This window comes from Crocodylus porosus, unplaced genomic scaffold (assembly GCF_001723895.1).
Source record: "Crocodylus porosus isolate Cpor-Errol unplaced genomic scaffold, CroPor_comp1, whole genome shotgun sequence".
Classification (NCBI taxonomy): Eukaryota; Metazoa; Chordata; order Crocodylia; family Crocodylidae; genus Crocodylus; species Crocodylus porosus.
In genome coordinates this window covers 32,560,991-32,585,776 of record NW_017728912.1, presented here as the reverse complement: position 1 = coordinate 32,585,776, position 24,786 = coordinate 32,560,991, and the positions used below count along the sequence as shown (strand labels likewise).

The window sequence follows — 24,786 nt, the reverse complement described above, 5'->3', positions numbered from 1 at the left end:
TTAAAGCTGAGTCTGTGTCCAAATTGCTGATTCTCCAAATAAGCATTGAATCTTCAGATTTGGATTTGGCCGAATCAAATCGGGACAGTGATGTGAATCAATTAATCGAATCACTGTCCCTGATTTGGGCTGACTCTAAACTGAATAGGGCCTGCTTTGCGCACCCCTACTCGGCACCACAAAGCAGCTGGTGAGGGACAGACGCAGCTGGACCTGTTTCCTGGTAAGCAAAGGGGGCAGGGAGAGCTCTGATTTTTCCATGATTTAAAAAAAAAAATATCAAAAATCAAATACCAAAATATGCTTTAAAATTGCAAATATAGCAATAGAACAACTGATACCTATATCTATGTAGTGACATTTGATTTTAAGTGGAAAAATGTGGATTTGGGGTGTTTTAATAAGAGAATTTGAGATTTTTACACAGAAAACCAGAGTCCCTGTCTGTAAGTCTTGATATATGTTGGGTCAATTAATTTCTAAGATTTGTATAAAATTTCAGAGTTCTCTTTTTTCCTGAATCACTGAAATTTAATCTTTCCCTATCAACTAACGGTGATAGAACACTGCAATTTAAGTTGCATCCTTTTGTGTGCTTAACCTTGTCTATATAAGCAGTATTTTCAAGAGCTTTCCCCTATTGCTGCCATTCTCTGTAGCAAGAGTTTCATCTCAGCTGAGATTTCTTAAGAAATCTTTTGGATTCTTCTAAAATTGCATTAGTTACTTAGGTGCAGGGGGTTTTGTTTGCTGAAAATGATCTGACTAACACACAAACATACATGGTATTAGTGAGATGCTCCTATGCACATAGATGCAAAGCCCAGTTGTAACTGAAGCTCCAACAACAAAGGCCCTTGGAAGTATACAGTATGGCCAGGGCTCTTACTCTTCAGCAGGCAAGACCTGAATCCTAAAACTTAGCCATAATTTGTGCTCTTTTCATGGGGGGAGAGAGGGGCATCACATCTTTCTTAATGTGTATATACTATGTGGTGCCTTTTTTGTAATGAGTATTTCAAATGTACAGATCTTCGGAAGATACTTCAATAGCACTGTGGGAATTTACTGAAACTTTGAAGCTGTAGAGCTGGTAACACTAGAAAAGGAGATTTTTGTATGACTAGATGTAATAGTCCTTTCTGGTTTTAAAATCTAGAAAAGTTAATTTCATGTGGAAATAATATGTAATGAGCATGAAAGATGCATACAGAAATGTCAATACAGCAAATCACTGAACTGCATTTCAGATTTGCATGCTGTTGAAAATACTCATAGTGTAATACTGTCAAAATTATGACAGAATAGGGGGTCAAACATGGATAGAGATGGTTATAGCTTCAAATAAGACCTCCTCTTCAAATTGATTTTAAGAGATTCATTAAAATGGGTTTAAATTATTGTCATGGGTTTTCAAAATTCAATAAAACTTTCCCAAACTTTTAAATTTGATTTCTGATTTTGTCCTGGGCAACTTTTGAGTACAGTGCTAAATCTGGACTATCTAGCTCTAACAAGGCATAGTGTAGAACTTAAATGTGCTCAGGATAAAAATGTTTTGATGACATCTCTTGCTGAGATGCTTTTTATGACAACAGCTGTAGTTACCATATTTTCTTGCATATAGCACATCCCTGATTAAGTTCCCTACCCTGCTTTTGAAAGCTAGAAAGAAGAAAAATCTTTCATTGTTTCTGCTGCAGGAGCCTCTGCTGGGGGAGAGAGAAAGAGGATGTGTCCAAAATTGGCAGCTAGGGAGGCTCATGTTAGTGTTTATTTTAGCACAGGCCCACCTTCCCTCAACCACTGCAACAGAGGTAGAAACTGCTGTTACCATATTTCCCTGTTTATACTGCACACTCAGTTTTCAGCAGCTGAATTTTAGAGAAAAAGGTGCATATTGTATGAGGAAATATGGCATATCATGACTTGCTTGTTTCATAGCCAAAACTTCAGCCTCAAAGTCAGATCTTTTTCTGTACAGACTTGCGAAATCACCTTTTTCTTCTTTGTGCATTGAAATCACCATTTCTTGGACTTGGCTCTGAGAAATTTAGATCTAAACAACCCTATTGTAGAACTTGGAATCATCTGCATCTGTCAACACAATGAGATGTTTGGGTTTTTTGCCTCGCTGGTTCAGTTTTTTTAGTAGAGCTCAAAATAAGCCATCACTGCCAGAGTTAGCATGGAATTCAGCATCGTTTAACTTGGTTCTCAAAAAGTCTGATGACTGCCAGCACCCTTTCTTCACTAATTCATCTTTGCTAGACAGAGACCTTGTGGTTGCAGCAGGATCTAGCAGAAATTCAGCACTGTAAAGCAGTGATTCTCAATCAGGGTGTTGCAGCTGCCTGTGTTGGGGGGGAACTGCACACTGCGGTCTCAGGAAACCTGTGCAGCATGTGGCCCAGGGTCTGCAGTCAGCAGCTGAAGGCTGCACCACCACACCAAAGTTGGACAACCCCAGAATAAACTATATGGGGGGGGTAGAAAACCTTAAGCATTGTGCCAGCTTAGTTTTGCCTGCTAAATACCTGCATAAATCAGGGTCTTGCAGTGCTCCTGGAAGATCTCAAAGGGGGTGGGGGGAAGTCCTCAGTAGTTGTTCCCCAGCCTCAGAATTATCTCCCACATTTTTGCCAGGCAAGCTTAGTGCCTTGATGGAATTTGCAACTTAGGTTTTCTTAGCTGACATTAGGAATCATGATAGGTTATAAGAGCGAAGGTGGTCCCTTAGGTACTAACCATTTGACTCAGTTTATTTTAGGGCCATGTAAGTCAAAATGTCCACCATGAATTTCACTTTTCAGTTGGACTTGAGTCTTTTTGTCCAAGGAGGGAGTCCTATGATAACACTTTGTGATTTCAGCTGAACTACCTTTATTTTCCCAAATCCAAGAATATTTCCAATTTAAGATGACCCTCCAATAATTAATCTTTTTCAAATTTTTTCTAAAAATTGGGTGAGAAACTGGCTGCAGGATAGGACCCAGCAGGGTAAACAATAATCTGGCGTGCATCAATCGATGCATCTGCAGCAAAACCAAGGAGGTGATTCTTCTGCTTTACTCAGCACTGGTCAGACTGCAGCTGGAGTACTGTGTCCAGTTCTGGGCACCACACTTAAACAAGGACATGGACATGGACATGAAGAGCCACCCATATGATCAGTCTTACACGACAAGCCATACGAGAAAAGGCTGAGGGATCTGGGACTCTTTAGATTGAAGAAAAGAAGGTGGAGAGGGGACCTGGTAGCAGTTTACCACTATACTAGGGGAGTATGTCGTGTCCCCTCCACCCCCAAGATTGGCCAGTGGCAGCTTTTGCAGGCAGTTGCTACTCACCACCTGCCCCCACCTTGCTGCTGATGTGTCTGTGGGCAGTCCCTGATTGTTGCTTGCTGCCATAGTACCCCTCCAAGTCTCGGGACGTACCTGTCGTTCATGCCCAACCCTTTCCTGTCTATTCCTCAAGACTCTGTCATTACTGAACTATTCCTGTTTGCCTTGCATCCCCCTTTCACAAGTTAAGAGGGAGAGGACTTCAGATATCCCAGATTCAAGCTGTGCCTTTCTCATGATTGGCATGTGAAATTCTCTCTTGTTTGAGAGAGTTTTGTGTGTCTGGGAAATTTTCTGTAAAATTCTTCCTGGCCCAGGAGGCAAATAAGCATGAACTTGGCACTAGCTCCACTCCTTGCTTTCTTCTTTGGCTAGAAGCAGCTCTTGACTTCCTTGCCAGATCTGACATCAAGTATATTTATGCATAGTCAACTAGGTTCACCGTTGCCAACTAAATCTAATTTCGTAGCTCTGTTTTTATAGTGATGTGGTAGTCCATCATAAATTGGAGTTTCTACATCTCACCGTGCTTCACTGGCTCCACTTATCCAGCCTGCACCAGTTCCATTCTAGGGTTAGGCTCTTGTGGCTTGGCACTGCCAGTAGATGATAGATTCTTATTCCCTGGTCAGATCCAATGAGGAATACAGTTTCACTCATCACTTGGAATTGTATAAGAGATGAAGACTCCTTAAAGAGAGAACCTAGGACACTGGTCTGCTCTCCAGGCCCAATGTTTTTTGGTTAGTTATTGCACAATGTCTTCCTAGCTTTTCCTATGTGTTCCTTCATGGGCCAAAGGCAAGAACCTATGACTGAACCTGGCAACAGGTCAGTTCGACTGGCCGCTGCCTCTTCTGTCTTCCAGCTTCCCCTGAATCAGCCATCTGCTATTTTCCCCAGATTAGGAAAACTCCCAGACCTAGATTCTAAGGAGGTGAACCTCTAGAGGCCAATCCCTTTTCTTCTTCCTCCTCATTGAGTCTATTGCCCCATCATTACTACAGCAGATGGGCCATTTGGGGAATTTTCAGGATGTAACAAAATGGTGTGGCTCAGGCTCTGTAGGTACCTTAGAGCAAACTGAGTGCTTTTATAAACATATAGATATTCTTCAGCAATCTGTCCCCAGCAAAGTGACCATCTTCGTGACAAGGTTGTCATAGACCCTGGTAAAGAGCGTCTGACCATCCTGGCTAAGTGTGTCCCACTGACTTGAGACAGAGCTCCCTGTAGGGAGAATGGATATTATTTTACACCCACTCTGCACACTTCTGCCTGGTCACCATGATGGCCAATGAAAAAGCAAAGTGATTATGCTGTACGCTCAATGACAAAAACCCCAAGTACTTGGACTTATTGGGAGTAAATCCTGCTCTTTTTCAGTGAGCCTTCAGTTCCAGGTGGTGAACTGTCTGGAGCTGATTGCTAGATAGTATTTTCATATCTATAAATACATGCTGACAGTATGGCATCCCTGGAATGACATGGCTTCATGGCTTTTCTCAGAAGAGTAGGCAACAGGTAAATCACCCTCAGGGCCCTTTTGGATATGGCAGATAGACCTGAATGGTCCAGGGCCATACAGTAGTGGTCATCAGTCCTTTTTTCTGCCTTAAGAGTTGGGCTTCTTAAGGAGAGTTGAGAATTCTGTGGAGGACCTCTGTTTTTGGCGGAGGAGGACTCTGTTTCTAAGAGGGAGTGCTGCATACCTTAAAGGATTTGGTGTCATGCTGTATCTGCTTAAGGTCTGCCGTCCTATGTGTAAGCAGAAGCATAGGTATCAGCAGTATTCTGGCCAAAGACTACTGCAAGGCACCTAGCTAAACAGCTGCAGGTCTGATTCTGTGTTACCATATTTACTTGATTTTGAGATGAGAGTCCCCCCATTCACTTTTAGGAGGTGGGTGGAGATGTGGACAAAGCCTTGTCTTAGAATTGAGTATCAGACCCCACTCCAGTTGGGAGCTGTGGAGAGTGGCTGTTCAGGGAGCCCAGGTGGGCTAAGGCCATCAGTGGCATGCAGATTCCTGCCTCTGTCCCGTCCCCCCCCCCCCCGCCATTTCTCTTGTTGGCAGGGAGCCAAGCAGGGAAAGAGGAATCTGTGTGCCACTGCTTTGGTTCCCAGCTGGGTCAGGCTCCCTATGCAATCACTCCCCACAGCTCCCAGCTAGAGCAGTCTGACTCCTAGCTGACACAAGCTTAGGGTGCCCAGAATTGTTCCTGCCCTGCATTGCAAGGAGCAGCTTTGGCAGAGTGTAGGTTCTTCCTTCCAGCTGCCAGTGGAGGGGGAAGGGCAGGGAGCTGGGTAGGAAGGAATAAGCTTCTACCACTGTCCTCAGCCAAGCTGAGCTCCCTGCACAGCTGTTCCTCATAATACAGCTGAGGAGTTGTTCTGGGGCTCTTCTGTGCTTGGATCAGCTGGGGAAAGCAGAGATAGGAGTGAACGTGCAGGTGGTGCAGGGCAAGCCTCAGGGGGCATGGGGTGAGAGAACAGATTGCCTCTTTCTTACACTTCTTGCATTCCCGCCACCTTTCCCCATACTGCCTGCCTCCCACCCCCTGCCCTCCAAACCACTGCTTTCCTATCGCAGGGGTGGTGAGAGGACAGATGCATGTAAGATGACTTGCCAATAATTAGGTTCTAGACATGGAACATTATAACATTATAATTTTCCATGTCTAAAACCTAATAATTGTGGGGTTATTTTAAATTCAGTCATCTTAGATTACAAATATGGTAATTGTTTTGGGGTGGGCTGATCCTTGATTGATCATCTGACAAGCTGCACTGTTGTATGCGTATCTCCCTGTGCTAGCGAAGTAGCTGATCATGTTGTTGGAATTTAGATCCGTTTTATTAGTAAAGTGTTTTAGCATAATATGAAATACTCTATTTGGAACAATTGTCGTGTTGACATCAACCGAAACGGTAATTAAGAGTGTTCTGCTTTAAATTCTTGTACAACTGACTGGTATCAGCAGAGGTGCCATGCCAAAAATACCACATGACCTTTGAGAGAAGCAGAAAGCTGAGGAGCACAGCAAAAACTGAAGATGGTCTGGAATACCATGGGGCTGTCAGCAGATTTGTCTCTTGGCCATGAGTAGTTAATCTGGGTTCTTTAGTGAGGCTGGGGATTCCCAAAAATAGGATTTCTTTTTTGAGACGGTCTTTAACTTGGTTCCCTGTCAGACCCTACTTGGAGGCAGTTGACTTAATGCAGAGATAAACATGTATGCTCAATAATTCAGAAGACAAGCTATGTGCAGGAGAAGGGTATGTTTGGGGCTCTGTCTTCAAGCCCAACAAACTCTTCAGTGGGGCGAGGAAGCTGAAATGCACTATGGCAGAAGTTGAACTAGTAGTTAAAATAGTTTTGGGATGGCTACAGGTCCCCTGCCCCGAGCCCAGCTTAGCCCAACCTCCTGCTGGGAAGAACCGGACAAGCTGCTTACAGCTCCGTCCCACACTCTGTCCCAGCTGTGCAGCCCCTGCCCCAGCCTCCCTCTCTTGCCATGGGGTGCTCTATCTCCCCCCCAACCCCTTCCTTCCCCCCTCGCCCCTTCCCCCATAATACTGCTCTCCCAGCTGCCCAACTGCATATGGGCAATCAGATGAGTATTGAGTGATATGGCTTGTTAAAAATCAGCCATTGGTTTCAGCCCAAAAAATCTCTGTTGGTGCACCCCTACATATTTGGTGTTTGCAGAACATCTCCCTCAGGTCTTTTGGTCAATCTATCCCTGCTTCCAGATAGGGACAGGAGTAGATGACCTTGTGAAGTCCCTTCCAGCCTCACTTTCTTACAATACCCAAATCCCATTTTTTTTTTTTTCTATTAGGTTTAAACCGTGTTAACTTGCAGCACCTGTCTGTCAGTTGTTATTGCTAGGGTTCCTGGTTTTCTCTGATTTAAAAATTGCAAATTCTCCAATTAAAAACCCAAAATCCGTGATAAAAATTAAAGGCCCACCACATCTCTCCTCAGTGCTGCTGGTGTCCTGCAGTGCCCCCCACAGCCACAACAGCCCTCCTGATGCCCCTCACAACAGCTCCCCAGACCCACAGACATGCAGACAGAGAGGCACACACAGATACTGACACCCACCCCAGCAGGTAAGTGTGTGGGGGGGGGAAGAGGTGGGGCAGGGCAGGGCAGGGGAAAGGGAAGGAGCTGGGGCATAGATCAATAAGGGGGGCAGCATGCTCCTGTGCCCACTCCGAGGAGCAGGGACAGGGGGTGAGGGCAGGGGTGCTATTCGGTGGGCCACACATGCGCCGGTTGGCCTGACGGGGTTCATACACGGAGGCCACCACTGCAACTCTGCCACTGCACCCTTTGCTACCATTCCATGGCCATCTGCATGGCTTTGTGGGCAAGTGGCGCAGGGCACGGCAGCGGCAGTGCGGTGGCAACCACCACGTGCACGCCACATATGTGCCAACTGGCCAGGGGGTAGAATGTGGGGCTTGCATGCAGAGGCTGTCATTGCAGTGCTGCTTGTGCCCCGTGACTGGCTGCATGGCTCCATGGCAGTGTGGGGTTGTGGCAGCTGCGTCCTGGCTGGGGGGCTTTGTAGGCAAGTGCTGCCACTCCGGAGCCATGCCCTTCGCCTCTGGATCCTAGAGGTGGATCACTCACCTCTGGCGGCTGCTGCTGTTTACCTGTGGGGCTGTGTCAGCATCCCTCGCCACCACTATAGAGCCAGCCTCGGAGCTGTGCAGCTGGCCATATGCGAGCCTTCCTGTCCCTCTCCCCAGGGCAGCCAGCTGGGCGGCATGTGTGTGGCCCACAAATGGCAGGCACCAACACACCATGCCCTGCATTGCTTTCCCACAAACCTCCCTGCAGAGGAGCACCCCTGCCCTCACCCCCTGGCCCTGCTCTTGGCTGCAGTGTGCTACCTGGTACCAGCAGCACCCCCTGTCTCCCTCAGCCCCCAGCCACCTTCCCTAGCTCTGCCCCACAGCCATCAAGCCCCACTTACCTCTAGGATCCAGGGGCAAAGGGCAAGTCTGCACCTGAGTCCAGCCTTGGCTGACTCAAAGGCTCAGGCTTCGCCCTTCCCCTCTCTCCCTCTGCCTCTTGGTAGGGTTGTGGGTTTCTCACCCTTTCTGCAATCAGCTCTTGCAGGCTGGAGCTGTGCCAGCCTGCAAGAGGTCTTTGCAAAAGCAGCAATTCACAGATTTCTCTGCTAAAAAGGGAAATCTGCATTTTTCTCTGATTAAAAACAGGGATCTGTAGTTTTCTCCATTTTTCTGTGGGAAATGTAAAACCTGGGTCCCTGATTATTACCCATGGCTCTTCATCTAGGTTCACCCCTTGCCCCTCCTTGCTTCATTTCCCCATTCAAGTTTCTTTTTCATCTGGACCACCCAGAGAAAGAAGCAACTTCAGCTTTGTATAGGAACCACAGAGGTAGTACCTGTGGGGTACAGGAGAATAGGCCTCTTACTAATATTTCTTTATGGAGGGAAAGAGCATGGCTGGACTAGGAAACTTACAGTTTGTATCAAAGGAAGTTGTGATCCTCAACATCTGTTAAAATTAAATTGTCAAAATTTATAAGCTGCGATAATTTCCTAAATAGACCTAAAGAATCTAGCCTAAGTGTCCTCTGAACCATGGGTACTAGTTTTTAACAAGTTTTGGAAAAAGGAAAGTTGTCAGATTGAATGGCTGTCCAGTGTAGTTCTGATCTTTAAAAAGTTAAAGAAAAAATATGCTCCAGAGAACTCTGTGTGGGGTTTTTTTTGTTTTTGTTTTTTGTTATTTTTTACTAAAATACTGGAACAGTTCATTCTAAGTCCATGGAACACCCCATCTGACTCTCTTCCCGACTCTCATCCTGAATGTCCTTTTTGCCTGCCTGCCTTAAAAAGGCTCAAGGAAGTATATGGAGGGAAGGGGGCTAAATAACTATTCTTTTTTTCTCTAAAAACATTGCTCAGTAAGAGCAAAATTTATTGTATTACAAGGACTAGGGCAGCACGCTGAGCAGTTATTGAGTTGGAAGTCAAACAAGTGCATCTTTCAGAGTGAATATTGACACTTGTTCAGTATTTTTCATAATGTATCTATTTTAAAATATTAAATGGAGAAGAAACTTCTAAATTCAGATTATGCTTCTGCAAAGTACCTTCTATTTTGTCCATTATGCATCTTTACTCATAATTTCATGGAAGATGAGATATTGAGCATCCCTAAGGAAAAGGTAATTTGCTTATGGCTACCATACCTTGTAGTGAGAGACAATATATAGTTATGTGAGTTAGCAAGTTCATGTAACTTGGGATGGGATACATACTTTACCAAAATAATTCAATATTCAGTGTGTATTGTAGTTCAAAATAGCGTGCAGGCTTCCCTCACTTTATGCTGTACATGTGTTCCTGGAAAATGGTGCATAACTCAAATTGGCATAAAGGGGATCCACTTTACAATGTAACAAATAAGGATATGTTCCAAGACCTCCACTGTACTGACCCCTCAGACGCATTTTTACCACATTTACAAGACTGTTTTGGTACTCACCAACAGCAGACAGTACACACAAGGTGGCAATGAATGTTACCATAATGGGGGTGGTAACTACAGAAACGTGTTGCAGACAATGAGCAAGGAGCACAGATCCATACAGGAGACTATATTTTGGTGCGCGTCACTCCCACAACGCACCACAAAAAAGCAGCTGACTGCGGGCTTCCATCACACTGATCACATAAGAATGGAATTACCTCGCATATAACATTTTTGATATAAAAAAGGTTATCGCATAAGAGCGAATTCCCACATACAGAGCCTGCATAAAGTGAGAGAAATCTGTAACTGACTTCTTTAATTCTTGAACCTTGAGAAGCAAAAAAATTCTAACTCCATAAAATGCAGCATAAGGGACAAAAATGAATAAAATAACCAGTTTTGTTTTGCCTTGTGAAAGGTGGTTTCCCTAATAATTGAGGCACGGTGTCTTAAAAATATGCAGTTGGACTTTTGAAGCTAACTGTCCAGACTCTAATATTAACATTTTATTTTTTGCCTTTCTTGTAGGACTTGAAATTCATTGTTAGGTGTCCATTGTCTCAGAGACAGGGTTTTGGACAAAACTATACTTTTGGATCAGAAAGCTTCCCCCCCCCCCTGTTTAATGAGATATAGGTTTCAAATTTTATCTGGAAACATTTTAAATAACTTCTGTTGGTGCGGTGGGTTGTTTTTTGGGGGAAAAAAACCTCTTCTTCCTATCAGCGTGTTTTAATAGTCTGTTGCTTGGTGTGCATGTCTGCGTCCTCTTAGTCTCAGATCTGAAAAAGACTGGTTGGATAAGACTTCTCTTTTCCATATTTTAAATATCCTACACAGGTGGTATCATTTCAAAGCTTTATTCATTTAGATTGATTGCTTTATTTTTTGTAGCTCTGATACCTGAAGGCATTTTAGCTAATTCTACATGTAATCCAGCATCTGGCTTCCACCAGGAAATATTCAGTCAAATTTCATTTGGGAGGAATAACAGCTAGAACAGGGGATTAGAATCAGACTTGAATTTAGTTTGATTTCCAGGCTGTACCATTACTGTGCAGCGTGACTATGGGGAAGTTAAATATCTAAAATACCATTATAACCAATTGCTTCTACGCAACTATGGAGCTTAGTTCATGATGCTAGAGTCCAAGCAGTTCTGCTAGATTTGCTGTTTCTATCCCTTTCTCTCCTCCCCTGCCTCTGGAGAATTACCTTCTTGATGGGTGCATCTCAAGAATGCCTAGAGCAGCAGTTTGATCTGTCAGATGACACATCAATAATAAAGTTGACATACTTTATCTAAGTGAAATACGAACCAGTAAAACTGAAGAGGCACTATTCTCTTAAAGAGAAGCAAAATTGGGACCAAGCAATAAAAAGAGCAGGTGCTCTTAATTTAAAAACAGCATTCTGCTCTAGATATGGATTAGAACATAAACTGTTCAGACAGACTGAGAATGCAGTTAAGATTTCTTGCTGTTAATAAATAGTATACTAAAACAAACATCTAGGGCATAATAGTGGCTATAGACTTATTGTTTGAAGGGAAAACTGACTTAATACTTTTGATGCGGCATAAATAACAAAGAACCAACTTATCCTGTTTACAAAATGGGATAAATGCTTTTCAAAACTAATATGAACATAACTTAGACAGTCAGATAGACCCTTTCTGTTAAATGCCAGTGGTACTGCAGGAAATAAAGGCAGACTGCCACAATAATGATAACACAGTGTCCTTTGTAAATGGCTCCAAGTCTACAATAGCTAACTGAAATACCTTTAAACATGTTTTTTGAAAACCTGCTTTTGTTGCCAATTATTCTGTATATGGATTCAGGTTTTGAGCTAAGAGTTTATTTGCTAGACCTTACTCTGTACAAGGTGAAAGCTGAAGGTTTGTTGATATCTACAGCATTTGCTACCTGTAGCAAAATTAAGATGTAGAATGTGAAGGCTTCCAGCTCTAAGGATTGTGAAGAATTGTAACAAGAATGTCAGTGTTTCCTTCCCAGGGTTGAAACCACCCTGAAGAAATTCTCAATGGGTTTGTGAAGTGTGAAACTGAGAGGAAGATGAATATACATATCCAAATTATTAATGGATACAGTGTTAGCAAAGACATCTAATTTGGGATTGCAGGATAGTCCTATGGATGCCAAAATCCCCAAATATCTTCTCTGGTGACTAAAACTTCTTGTTCTTGTCTTTCCCTGTTACATTGTCAGTATTTAAGAGTGAGAGGCTGAAAATAGAGTAATGAAAAATAAACTAGATTTCTGTGGTGGTTGTGTACTTTTCCGTATTCAATTCAAATTTTGTTTTTCCTCTACAGAATAGTCTCATATCACAGTGAAATACTGTAGAAGCTAGAAAGCACTCTTAGTATTTGAGGACCTAGTTTGCTGTGCAGTGCATAAGTCCTTGACCATGATGAATCTATTTTGAAGCTAGAATCTGCAGTGTTTGGTGGAAAACTCATTTATTAGATAATCTTTTGAAAGGTACATTTTTTACAAACCAAAATAAAAGACTTGCAACAATAACAACATAAAACAAACAAAAAAAACTTGCATGATTTTCCATAACAACCCCCCCCCCCCCATGGAAAAGATCAAAGTTTCAAATGGTTGTTCAATGGGCTCCCCCACCACCTCCACCATTTAATGAACATAAGATGTGCTATCCTGGTTGAGACCTATTGTCCGTCTAGCCCAGTATCCTGTGTGTAACACTGGCAGAAGTGGATGCTATACCAGGAAAGCCCTGAACTGGATACTTGGAGTGATCTGTCCCCTATTCTAGGAGTTTTCAACCTTTTTTAAGGAGTACCTTAAAAAAGTACTTGTGGGTACCCCCCGGATGAGGAGAAGGGGGGTCCCCCAGCAGCCAGTTGACGAGGGGCGGGAGGGGAGGGGGATTACTTGGGCAGCGGCAGCAGAAGAAGCAGGGGTACTTGGAAGTGTGCTGCTGCCATGTGGCAGTGCTCTTGGTTCTCTGCACCAATGCTGCATACCCCTGGTTGACAACCCCTGCCCTATTCAATACCCTGCCTGGCATTCACCATTTATTGGGTTAGAGATACCAGGGGAAATATCTCCAACTATTCTGTTCCATAATGGAACTGTAACTGCAGCTGGAAATAGACTCAGAAGGATTGTTCTTTGTCATTATTTATCCACATATTTATTTTCTTTCTCCAACATAAAATAATTAATCCACCCCTTGAATCTGTGAACCATAACCCCTCGCTACCATTTTGGTAGGAACTTTGGTCATCTTAGATGATCTGTTTTATAACTGAGGCACAAATAACTTGGGACAAAAAAATAAGTAGTTTAAATATAAAAGACAAATCTCAAAATCATTTTTATTTTGTTCGAGTGCTTTAAAATATTTTTCAGTCTACAATAAATTCTTTTGGGGAAATTTTTCTGGTATTCCTTTTTTTGTTTCAAAATGGCTCCCCTCAGCTAAGGGCAAACACTGAACTCTTCAGAAATTGGACAAGCTTAAGATTTTAGGTTCCTACCCATCTCCTTGACCATTTTAAGGATGCATTTATACACTGTTGATATAAAAATCTACAACATATAGAAAACTGAAAAGGTGGAGGCAAAGCAACGTCTCCGAATCTATACTTGGCGGGGATGTCTCCAATTACTCTTGTAAGCACTTCTGATATATGAACACTCTCTTGGAGTAGTCAACTCAGTGTTTTGTTTTAAGGTGATGCATGTGAATTGATTCCTTTCCCTTGTCACCTTGTCTAACAAACCGACCAACTGTATAATTTGGGGGAAGGGGAGGGAGACTAGGTGCTTGTATTCACATGTGCAAACTAAGAGTAATAGTGGAGAATGAAGGTGTGATTTAGTATATTCTAGCATACTAGTGCTAAGTTAAGGTAGTTGGCAAAACAGTACTCTTAGCTGTGTTCTGGAAGGGATAAACTTAAGGTTTTTCATGCTTTTAAAAATTCAGCTTAAAGAAATTCAGTTGGAAAACTTGTCCAACAAAAAATCCTTTCCCCTTTAAAAATTCATGGGTTCTTCCCTCTAATGTAAAGAAATCCTACAAGGCAAAGGATTGCCCAAACTGTTTCGTGAATCTTGTAATATGGCAAGGTTCTGCCTCTGTCCAGCTACTTTACAGATTGGCCTAAGTAATAGTATTTAATACCATATTTTCTTGCACACTAATATGCACCTTGTTTTTCAAAGGTAAAATGAAGGGATAGAAAATTTGTAATAAGCAATTTAGTAGCAGCAGCTACAGGGTTGAATCTGTGCATTGGTTTGCTGTCTGTGGAATGCTGCAGACTTTTTTGGTTTTACCTCTATGTACAGAACCCTTTGTTTTTTTGCATATAATACACACTCCACTTCCCAACATCTGTCTGTTTTTTGTTGAAAAGCACGTTTTATGAGAAAAAATATGGTAGTATAGTGGTTAATATAGCACCCCCTCAGCAACCAACCTCAAATCCTTCCAACCAACACTTTTCAAAGTCCAAGAATGATGAGTCTTGCTGCTTATTCTGGAGGAAGAAGAAATGAGAGTTCCAGAGCTGAGAGTTGCTCATAGAAAATGCCTGAACAATAGTCCCCTTCTTATAAACCAGTTTGGCCGAAGTACTTCTCCTAATCACAGCTGCTCTATGGGCTAGGAAGAGAAATTCTTGCTCTTAAAACTGCAGACAGGTATCATGGTTAGTGCCTACTAAATTCTCATTTCAGGCTGAATAGAGTACTTGATTCAAGTAATGTTTGTTAATAGTTAAGGGTACAATGTCATTCAGCTAAGTTTCAGTTGTAGTCACAAGTGTGGGAGCTCCTCAGTGATCAAGTAATGAATGTTATTAGCTACTGCTCTTGCATTGTGAACTGAAAGATATAATACTTGTTTGCAGACAATCTGAAAGAAAATACATATAAATCAAGGGTCCAATAATGTTTACAACTGTGATAAGCAGTCAAACTGGGATTAACAGAGCTGAATGATAAGGAATTGTCCTACTTGGATGAGCAGAGAAGTTTCAGGATTCCAGTGGTTTTGATTTGTATGTTAAGGCTAAGTCAGGGGTCTTCTGTATAACTATATGGAAGTTTTCAAGATGGAAACAAAAATGAACCCTTTAAATCTTCAGTTACATGTAATTTGGGAATATTTGATCCTTTGTGCTAGTACTGAGATTTATATGTTTTTACATCCTGGGTTAACGAGATACACAAATCTGATAGGCATGCTCTTTTATGGAAAAGAGGTGGAGGGTCATAATTTTCGACCGATTCAAAAGGAGGAATTTTCTGAAGTTAACTTCTTCACAGCTATGTCTTTGGGGAGTTGTAGGTTAGATCACATTTTGACAAGGCTGTTGCAGTGACTCTTACTGCGTTGGCAGGTAGGGGAGATGACCATCAATTCTAGCTTGTGGGAGATCTAGTTACTGGGCTGCTAAAGCTCACCCTGTATCAATCCATTTGCAAGTAGGGTTATATTTAACTGTATTTGTGTTTCTATTTTAGCCACCATTTTTAAACATTTTATTACATCACATTTATTACAGTACAAAAACCTCAGCCAGTGGACAACCTTTAAAATAGCTTTGCTTAAATTTAATTTCAGTATTAAAAAAGATAAGCAAAAATCTCTGGTACAGGTGGTATTCTGTGTCTCTGAACTTGTTGCAGTACCTTTCCCAGTTACAAGTTTGATAAATGCGCTTACCATACTTGCTATGCTAACCATTGTGTTCCAAACTTGGGGGTAAAACCGACTTGGGTTACTCGGTGGTTAATGCTTCTATTGCTGCTTAGGATATTTCAGTGGTTGGGGTATTAAGTGGGAGGATCAAAGAGAAGGAAATAACCTTTTCTTCCCATCCTTCTTCTGAAGGAGAAAGGAAAAAGAGATTAAAGGAAGGTTATTGTAAGAAATGGGGAAGATATGAGGCATTAAATAATGAACAATACTAATAAAATTTAATGTTTGAAAGAGAAAAGAGACGCACAAAATCAAAAGAAGTTAAAATTAAGTATGGCATCCAAAAGATTGCTTAAAGACTGTCTTTATTAAATCCATTTTATGAAGAACAAAAAACACTATGACTAAACCTTCTTTCTATGTATCCCAAATCAGGGGAAAAATACATTAATCTGAAAACCATTTGTGGAGTAGCCTTAGGGGTTTCTGTGTTCTTGAAGTAGGAGTGCCTTGCCAAACAGCAACACCATTTTGGCCAGTAGCCACTTACCTTTGTATTCCAAACTTCATCTGGCCCAGACAAAATCCTTATGACAAAACTTGGTACTAAAAGGATGCATGGGGTGTTATATATTATGTCTGCAATTAGTATTTACCAGTTCTGCTTTTGGGCATTATGCCCAGTGTGCAATGACATTTCTTCTCTGCCTCGATTTCCCTAGTAGTTTTTTCAGAACTTAAGGAAATTCTGTCCGTTATAGTTGTGAAAGGAACCTTCTGTATGTGATAGCATATTACTTTTATACCGAGGCTGCACATAGCTTTGGGTGGATTTTGATAGCTACATTATCTGAAGATGCCATCAGCACTGAAGTAATGGGCCTTTGCCATTTCTGCGTGTACCAGTCCCAGCTAGTCCCTGCCTGTGCTCCATTCAGAACCTGCATAGGCGGAACAGGGCTTCCCTGTAGTTGTGCCCCCTTGGCTTACTCTCTATTTTTGTGTACAAACTGTTGTTGCTCAGGTAGTGTGGAGGAGGAGAAAGATCTACAAGAGCTATTGGGAGGTGGGAGTGAGGTGGAATATAACAGGAGCACTGGTGGGAGAGGAAATTGAGCAAATATGGAAAACCTGCCAACCTGTTTGTGTTGAATACTACATTATAAGCAACAGTTATAAGCATTATAATTCTTACAGTTGTAAGCATTAGGTAAGCTTAAATAGAGGCATTGCTAGCTCTTACTCTGTTTTTGCAATTTGTAATAGGGGGATTTAGCAAAGGCATGCAGGGCACTTTTGCACCCTGGTTGGTGGCATGAGGGGCCAGTATTAGTGGTTGAACTGCTGGCAGCAGTGGTGGAGGCGGAGGCCAGGTTAACAGTACAGTGGCTGTTTTTGCATGCCTTCCCTCCCAGCTTGGCACCTGGGATTTGTTTCCTTGTTTCCCCCCTTCCCTCCTTTCCCTCTTTATCTATACCAGTGGCATTTAAAGGCTTGGCTATCGGTCCCACTTCCCAATTTGTGAAAATCAGCCACTCAGTAGGTGCATCTGCACATGTGCTTTACTATGGAGTAGACTAATTATCTCTGTAGCAAAGCATCACTGTCTACATGTGCACCACTAATGGGACCCAGTAAGCTAATTAACTCCACCATACATAGTACTGTGAATCTTATGGTGGAGTAATTTACTGTGCAGAAATGCACTGCGGGCATAAATTGCTCCTGGTCAGCATAGCCAACTGGAGGCCTGCTCCGCCTCAGCTCAGATTGCTGCGGTCTTGGGCACACATGTTGTACCCAGGATCAGTTTACTCTGCCTCAAACTGTTTCCAAGTTGGCTCCACATTAATATTCCTGTGGATGCTCTGGATTGAGTGATCCTTAGATCAGTGTAATTTAAATGTAGTGGGGGAGAGGGGGAGGGTGGAAGAAATTTTACATGTTTGGTTCAGTTTATATATAGATAAGCCCAAGGAAATTCTCTTCTGCCCTTTTGGAAGACTGCTTCTCTCTTTGTTTCATCTTCAAGTTGCTTAGGAAAACTTTCACTGTACCTTGCCAGTGAAAATTGGAAAGGCAAGAATGGTTCATGTTGATATGTAAAACTATTTTTAAAGGAAGCATTACATTTCTTTGCAACAAAACTTAGTAGTTTTGTTTAACTTCGTAGTTCCAAGTGACCATGCCAGGAGGCGCTGAGCCAAGTGTTTAATTTCAGGATTCATTCTACTGTAGCAAGTTGGCAATAACCTGAAACATTTAACAGGGGCTGTAGTTCATGCTCCCTTTAATCTTATAAGTCATTTGTTTGTGTAAACAAATAAATAAATCTCATTTTTCTTTTAACTGTGTGTTGAACTGATTTGTTACAGTATTAAAAATGTACTTAAACTTCTCATGTAGCTTCTGAAGGACAGAAATCTATGTGGGTTGGTTATAGATGTTGAATTTCATGTTAAGCATTTGCATGGTCCATCTTTACTTTATAATTAAGATTATCAGATTTTAATTTCCTTATAAAATAGTGCTGAATAAGGGAAAAAAAAAAAGTTTCCACAAAACGATTTTTTGTGAAAGGCAGAATAGCCAATGGTAGTATTTGTACCTGTTGCATTTTTATTGGTTAGCTTAAATTTTATGCATGTTTAGAAAATGGTGTTTGTTAATATTGTCAAATGCTATTCATGTATTATGGAAACTGCAAAATGATATTCTCGCTGTAATAGTCTTAGATTTCCACATACAGAATGGCAAAACTATTTTACTGTTACTTTGTTAACAGATTCTGAAGTGCTTTGGATGTGGTGATGAAAAATATGTCATGAGTACCTGCAACTGTGCCTCTTTCATCTGCTACCCTACATGTCCCTGATGCATTGAGTAGGAAATTTAGAAAGAAATCATCTATCCAGATTCTAACCACCTTAATTTTAGGAGCTACTTTTTACCTAAATTTGCTCAGTCTGACAAGGAAATTGGGAATACTCTTTCAGATGCTACCCTTGATATGCCAGACATTTATGTTAAAGTAGAGCCACACTACACTAATGCACGAAACTGCTAATACTAGATTTCTTCTATTAATATTGATCACGGCAGTGGGTAAGCGGTACTTCACATGTAAAAACATCTGAAAAAAATGCTTAAAGAATAGCATTAATATTTTAAACCCAGGCTTTCAAAATTGAGGAAATGCAAGAATTAATGCCTGTGCAACCTGAATTTGGTCCCCTGATTTGCATATGTTAATATAATACAGCCTTAATTATACAATCCTGTCATCTTTTTTTTCATCGTGCCGTGCCTCATTCAGTGCAAAAGATGGGTCTGTTCTGGGGATAAATTAGGCTTCTGTAGCAAAGGACCTTGTTGCCTATAGGACAACTGCCTCATTCATTGCAGAAATTGTAAGATGTATGGCAAATAAAATGTGAATTTGGAGGAAAAATGATTGTCTCATGGTTAAAGCAATTGAATGTAGCCCTGGAGAAGTTGATTCTATCCTTGACTTTTGTCGACGTATCTGTGAACTAAGTCATATAGTTTAAACCAAGCATTTTGGAAGCAGTTACCCATTGTGTGTTTCTTGCTTTTTAGGTTGCTCTATTTAAGAACTGTTATATATTTTAGTTGTGTGTTTTGTCCAAGGTCATTTGTTTGCCTAGGCTAGTCCAACCAAAAAGCCCACAAATTCTACCACTGAGACCCATGCTTATCAGAAAGATTTTTCAGAAATATTAGAAACTTTGAGCGAAGAAAGAAACTACTGTTAGTAACTGGTATTCTTCTTTTGTGTGGACTAGTACCAGCAGTAGATGAGAAGCACTGCTTGCCAGTGGATTTTCTTGCAGTAGTAGAATAGAAAAACTTGAGAATCTTGGGTTTCATGTCAGATTCTGGAGAGAAAAGTATGTCTTTACTAGTCACAAAATCTTCTGATTTCCCTGCGCTTGTCATCTCTGGACTGCCTCAGTCTCCAGATTCTTACTCTGATATACTATGCTTTTCCTCTCAATTCAGTTTCAGCCTCTCTGCCCAGCTGTTTCCTTGTACAGACTTTGAGTCCCAGTTCCTCCATCCTTAATTTTGCTCCTATTCTTTTCCGTCACTTTTCTCTATACGTTTTTTCCACTATTCTGTTCTCCCCACCCCCAAAGCTCTGTATCTCACATTTTTTCTTTTCTTCCATCTCTTTCTTCCAGTTTCTTTGTTCTCGGGGTCCCCCATGGCCGACTTGTTCATTCATCTCTTCCCACATCCCCATTCTCCACTCCTCGCTGTCATCTGCTTCTTCTCTAACCTCGTTCCCATAGATTCAGCTCTTTTTATGTGTATTTAACACACTGCTTCCTCTTCCAGGCTTCCTGGGGTCAGGAGGGAGGAGTCTTGAGAACAGTTACCTTGCCCTCAGTTTCTCCGTCTGGTGTCACAACAAAAAAAAAAGATAGTTGTAAAGAAAGTCGTGCTTAGATGAACTCCTTTCTCAGGCCCAAGTCCTTCCTTTCTCATGTCCTTGTGACAAGGTATTTAACAGAATTTGCAGATTTGTTGGAATCTGACAGCGCTGCACCGTGAGCACTTCTACTGTGGCCTCAAACTTGTGAGTCCTGGATGTCAACCATGTACCTTAGCACCCATGCCACCCAACCCTGTTTCAGCCCCAGGTGGGACAAGCTTAATTTCTTTGTGGGAGAAGCTCAGTTGCAGCTGTGAGGGAGCTCTAAGACATCTATATTGAGCATGAACCACCTGAGATTTTGAAAGGTTATAACTTGGCCAGATTTGCCCTTTTGCCCCTCTGGAACAGCAAAAAACCCATACTTCTCTCACTGCTGCCGAGTTCTGGTCCATGTTCTAAAGCATGGAAGAAGTGTAGATTCTCAAGAAAGTAGCTGCACATTTTTTTGATATTGGAAAAACAATACATTTTTCCCAACCTGGTGCTCTGAAACAGCCAGACCATCTTTGTTGAAACTTTCTAAAAGAAATCGACCTAATAAGACAGTTAGATTTGGAAATGTCAGTGTGGATAACTGAAGCCTGGCAATGTGTTAAATGATTGAAATCAGCATATTTATAATGGGAAATGTTATGCATATTTAAGTACATACCATACTTACCACTCAGTCCATAATTAAGTGTTTATTCCCTTTGAAAGATCTTTCACTAATTCTTTCACATGTTATCATTTGGATTTTTTTGTGCTAGAACAGGTTAATTTTCTATAACTAGAATCCTGTTAGGTTTTGGTTTTGTTTTGGAGGTTTTTTCTTTGTTGCGGGATGAAATACCAACCCAGTATTGTGTTTTTTTCCTTTTCTTTTGCCTGAATCCATTAGTCCTGCTGCATTACAGCAGTCATTATTATTTAAGTTTCTCTAAATATCTTGGGGGCGGGCGGGTGGATTTTTACTTGTAGTCCCCTTGAGACTGATTCTTTCCTGACTTGTGTACTGTGTTGTCATTCACCCGTGCATAAAGTGGATATGAAACGCACTTTCTGAACTGTTAGACAACGTTCATTTGGTAAATCTCATATCTTCTATTAGACCAACTTACGGAGTTGGAAAAATTCTTCTTTGCAAGCTTTCGGGTACAAATACCTTTCGTCAGGCTGAGGAGACATCTGCAGTTGGTCTGTGCTATTCCTGGATGGAATGAATAGTAGTATTTCACACTTATTTTGTTCAATTATAGAGGGCAGTGGAAAACTGAAACCCTCGTGTTCAGCAGTTCGTGCTGCAGTGTGGACTTGCTGTTTTTCATCATATCCTTTAGGAAATGTTTTGGTCTTGAAAATAAAGTATCTGAATTGAAATGAAAGGTAAAGATACTTCAGGCCGTGGGAGCTTATGCATGGAATTTCCATTCCCTGTTTTTGTAACAGCTTTTGTAATTCACTGTAGCACAGGACATTACTTTACCTGACATGGTTGCGGTGTGCTTTGAATATTTTTATATAATGGAATGTTTATATCTCAATAGTTTCAGTAGAAATCTATTGTGGAAGGTAGTAGCTTCTGAACAGCAAAACTGCAGGGTATCAGAATAGTACTTATTTATCCTGTTTGTTACACTCTTGGACACAAGCCAGAGTGGTGTTGTAAGATTTTGTGTGCAAATGGTGAGCCACTGAAAAGCTTCAGTGTGTTACTACTGTTCAGAGACAGGAAAGGATTTGGATATTCAGCAGTAAAAGGAGCAGCAGCGGCAACAAGCAGCAATAGTGGTAGTAAAGACAAGAGCAGGTTCCACAGTTAGCTTATTTCTCAGTGTGAGTCAGTGTGTACATAGCTTCCCAGCTAGCTGCCAGAAGGAGGGAACTAAAACTGTGTATTGCAAAATATTGAGGTTTCATGTTTAGGATGCTAAGTCATGTGATTTTACTATATCTTAAGTTGCCAACTTAGCTTTACTCTAGAGAACATCCATTGCTGCAGTGTTTTTTGTATTTTTTTTTTAAAAAAAAAGGAAGGAAGAAAAGAAAATTGTGCAATGTGTGTTAATGCCTACACCATGCCGAGGAGACACTTACCAGTAAATAATCTGTGTATTCCAGAGGTAAGATATTGTTTCTGCTTTCCCTGCACAGTGCTGCTGCAGCACGGAGCCGATCCGAACATTCGGAACACTGATGGGAAATCAGCCCTGGACCTGGCAGATCCTTCAGCAAAAGCTGTACTCACAGGTAAGATATGTAAGTCTCTAGATAATTGTTTTCTGTACGTGGTTGTTCAACATCTTAAAACCTTCTTCTGCCTTTTGTTTATTTACCATATAAAGACAGGAAAAATGTAGGTGTTGTTATCAGATTCTTTACTGAGTTGATGTAGTTGTCATTAATTGCTATGCAGTCAGAGATTAGAATTTATTTGTTTTACTTCTTACAGTGAATTCCAGCACTAGAAGACAGGTCATTTATTCACTGTATTTTTATCAGTACCCTACATATGGGTTGAATTGCAGACCTTCCACCTCTGCAAAAAAATCAGGTTTATTTTTTTTAAGACCTTCACTATTGAGCAGGCAAGGACATTTGTATTACTATAAAAGTAGGTATGATTTGAAATACAACCTGCTACATTATTGCCTGGATCAATAGTTGCATTATTTCCTACAAATTAATGTGCTGCCTCTTCTTCCTCTTCATAATTTGTCATTTAGAATTCTTTGTCATCCATCAACTGTTCCCTTTCTATGGATTATTAACCTAACCATAAAAGAATATTTTGTATGAAAACATTTTACCTATGCAATTATTTTTCTAGAACTGTGTTTTTATATAGATATATATAAATATTTAGATAGTTCTAAATAGTTTACTATATCAATTAACATTAAAATATAAATGTAAATCCTGTTTAGCTGTATTTTGAGAATTCATGTATCATCTTGTCCTGGCTTGGTTCTGAGTGAGTTTTGTGAAAGAGAGGATAAATGGAGTAAGCTTAGATAAAAAGATTTGATTAGGCAAGGAGTGAAATTAAACAACTGATCCTGACTGTAAAAAAAACAAACAAAAGAGACAATCTGCCCCCTAAAAAATACCAAGCCATTTTCTTCCCCCCACCTCCCCCACAGCATTTTGTTGATTTGTCTTTACCCTTTTCTGTCCTGTAGATTTTTAGTTGATACACTAATGTAAGCTCACATTCTTTTTTCAGACTGTACTCAGGCGCAGAACATTGAGCTGCCTTCACATTTGGTTAGAAAACATTTTCCCTACCTTTTTCCCAGGGCAGTAACTATTCCATAATATTCACTGCAGAGCTTTAGATAACTGAGAGTTGCTTTTTTTAACAAAGCACTTCAAACACGTAAGAGTTAGTTTAATTACTCAGCATAAAATTTAAACAAACTCTTATAGTCTTTAACACTAATATTAACTCTGATAATCAGGTTAATCTGATTTTTGTCAGTTAATAAAAGGGTAGAGTTATACAAACTCTGAACACAGGTAACTCCATTAGGGAATCAAAGTGAGTGGAAACAGATTAACATATATAGAACATTTAATTAAAACAACTTCGAAAATTTACAGCTTTGGGACTACTTTCTCAGCAGCTCTTCAGGGTCTCCCAGAAGACCAACTGCAGGTGGCAGCAAACAGAATTAGGAAGAGTTTTTACAAAGGTGACCTCACTGTGAGGCTGGTTCACTCACCATTTTAAGTCCATGGGAATCTTTCTGTTAACTTCAAGCGGCATTTATTAGGCATCATGCACTTGGTGAAGGAGAAAACAATCTGTAATAGCAAATAGGTATGTGTGAGCTGGAGGAGGCCTGCTGAAAGTAGCTTATAGCAAGCAGTAATTGCATTATGGAGCAGTTCAGACACAGTTTGTTTTGCCTTGTTCCCTTCTGCAGGAATACCGAGTTGTTGTAGTACTAGGGGGTTATGTTTCCAAACTGAAGAGTGCTAAAGGATCACATTGAAACCCATCAACTTCAAATATAAATAGAATGATAGTTGCTTTTTTCTCTTCCTTGGTGGGTTAAAATTCAGTTGTTTTAATTGATCACCTTAGCAGGGAAGGTTTGTAGTTCATCAGCTCTGTCCTCAAGGTGGCTCTAGGCTGTACTGGTTGGCCTTTGGGTTTTGAACTGGACAGTGTACATGTGTTACAGCTGTTTTTACTGGATCCGTATCATGTTTTCCAGCTGAAATGTGACACAATATATTAAAAAGGCTGCAACTGGAAGCCACCTAAATTAAGCCTTTCATGTAATGACTTAATTTTTGTGGAGATGGCTCATCTGTAGTATAATTTCTCTGGTAGGCTTTTATTTGGTATTTTATCTCGTAGGCATGCATTTCTGATATACGGTACCTTCTGAGGCTCTCCTCTTCCCTCTGGTTCAAGGGGATTTGAAGAGAATTTTTTCATGCATCTAGCTTCAGAACAGTCCTTGGCAGTAGCATCCTTCTTCAATCCAGTGTAGCAAACAGTGCTTTAGGAGGCATTAAATAAGAGTAATACTAGGTTGTTTATTTAGCATTGAATACTACAAATTAAGTTATGTTTTAAGCAGTAAGTGTAGGCCTAGCACTCTGAGTAAGGGCAAAGATAAACCTCCCATTGGCTTTAATTGGAATGAACTTAGACCAAACCTATGTTCTTCATGATGCTTATATGCTTAGAGAACTCACTTCTTAAAGTGATGTTTTCCCTGTAGTATACTTTGGATACCTTTACCCC

General features: G+C 41.0%; 1 protein-coding gene across 1 annotated transcript in view; it reads left to right on the top strand.

The window, feature by feature from the left end:
- Nucleotides 1–24,786, top strand: part of TNKS (tankyrase) — a 213,750-nt gene that overhangs the window by 7,020 nt on the left and 181,944 nt on the right. Inside the window, exon 3 of the mRNA XM_019533970.1 lies at nt 22,179–22,274. Coding sequence (XP_019389515.1) covers nt 22,179–22,274 — 96 coding nt within the window. The remainder of the gene's footprint in view (nt 1–22,178; nt 22,275–24,786) is intronic.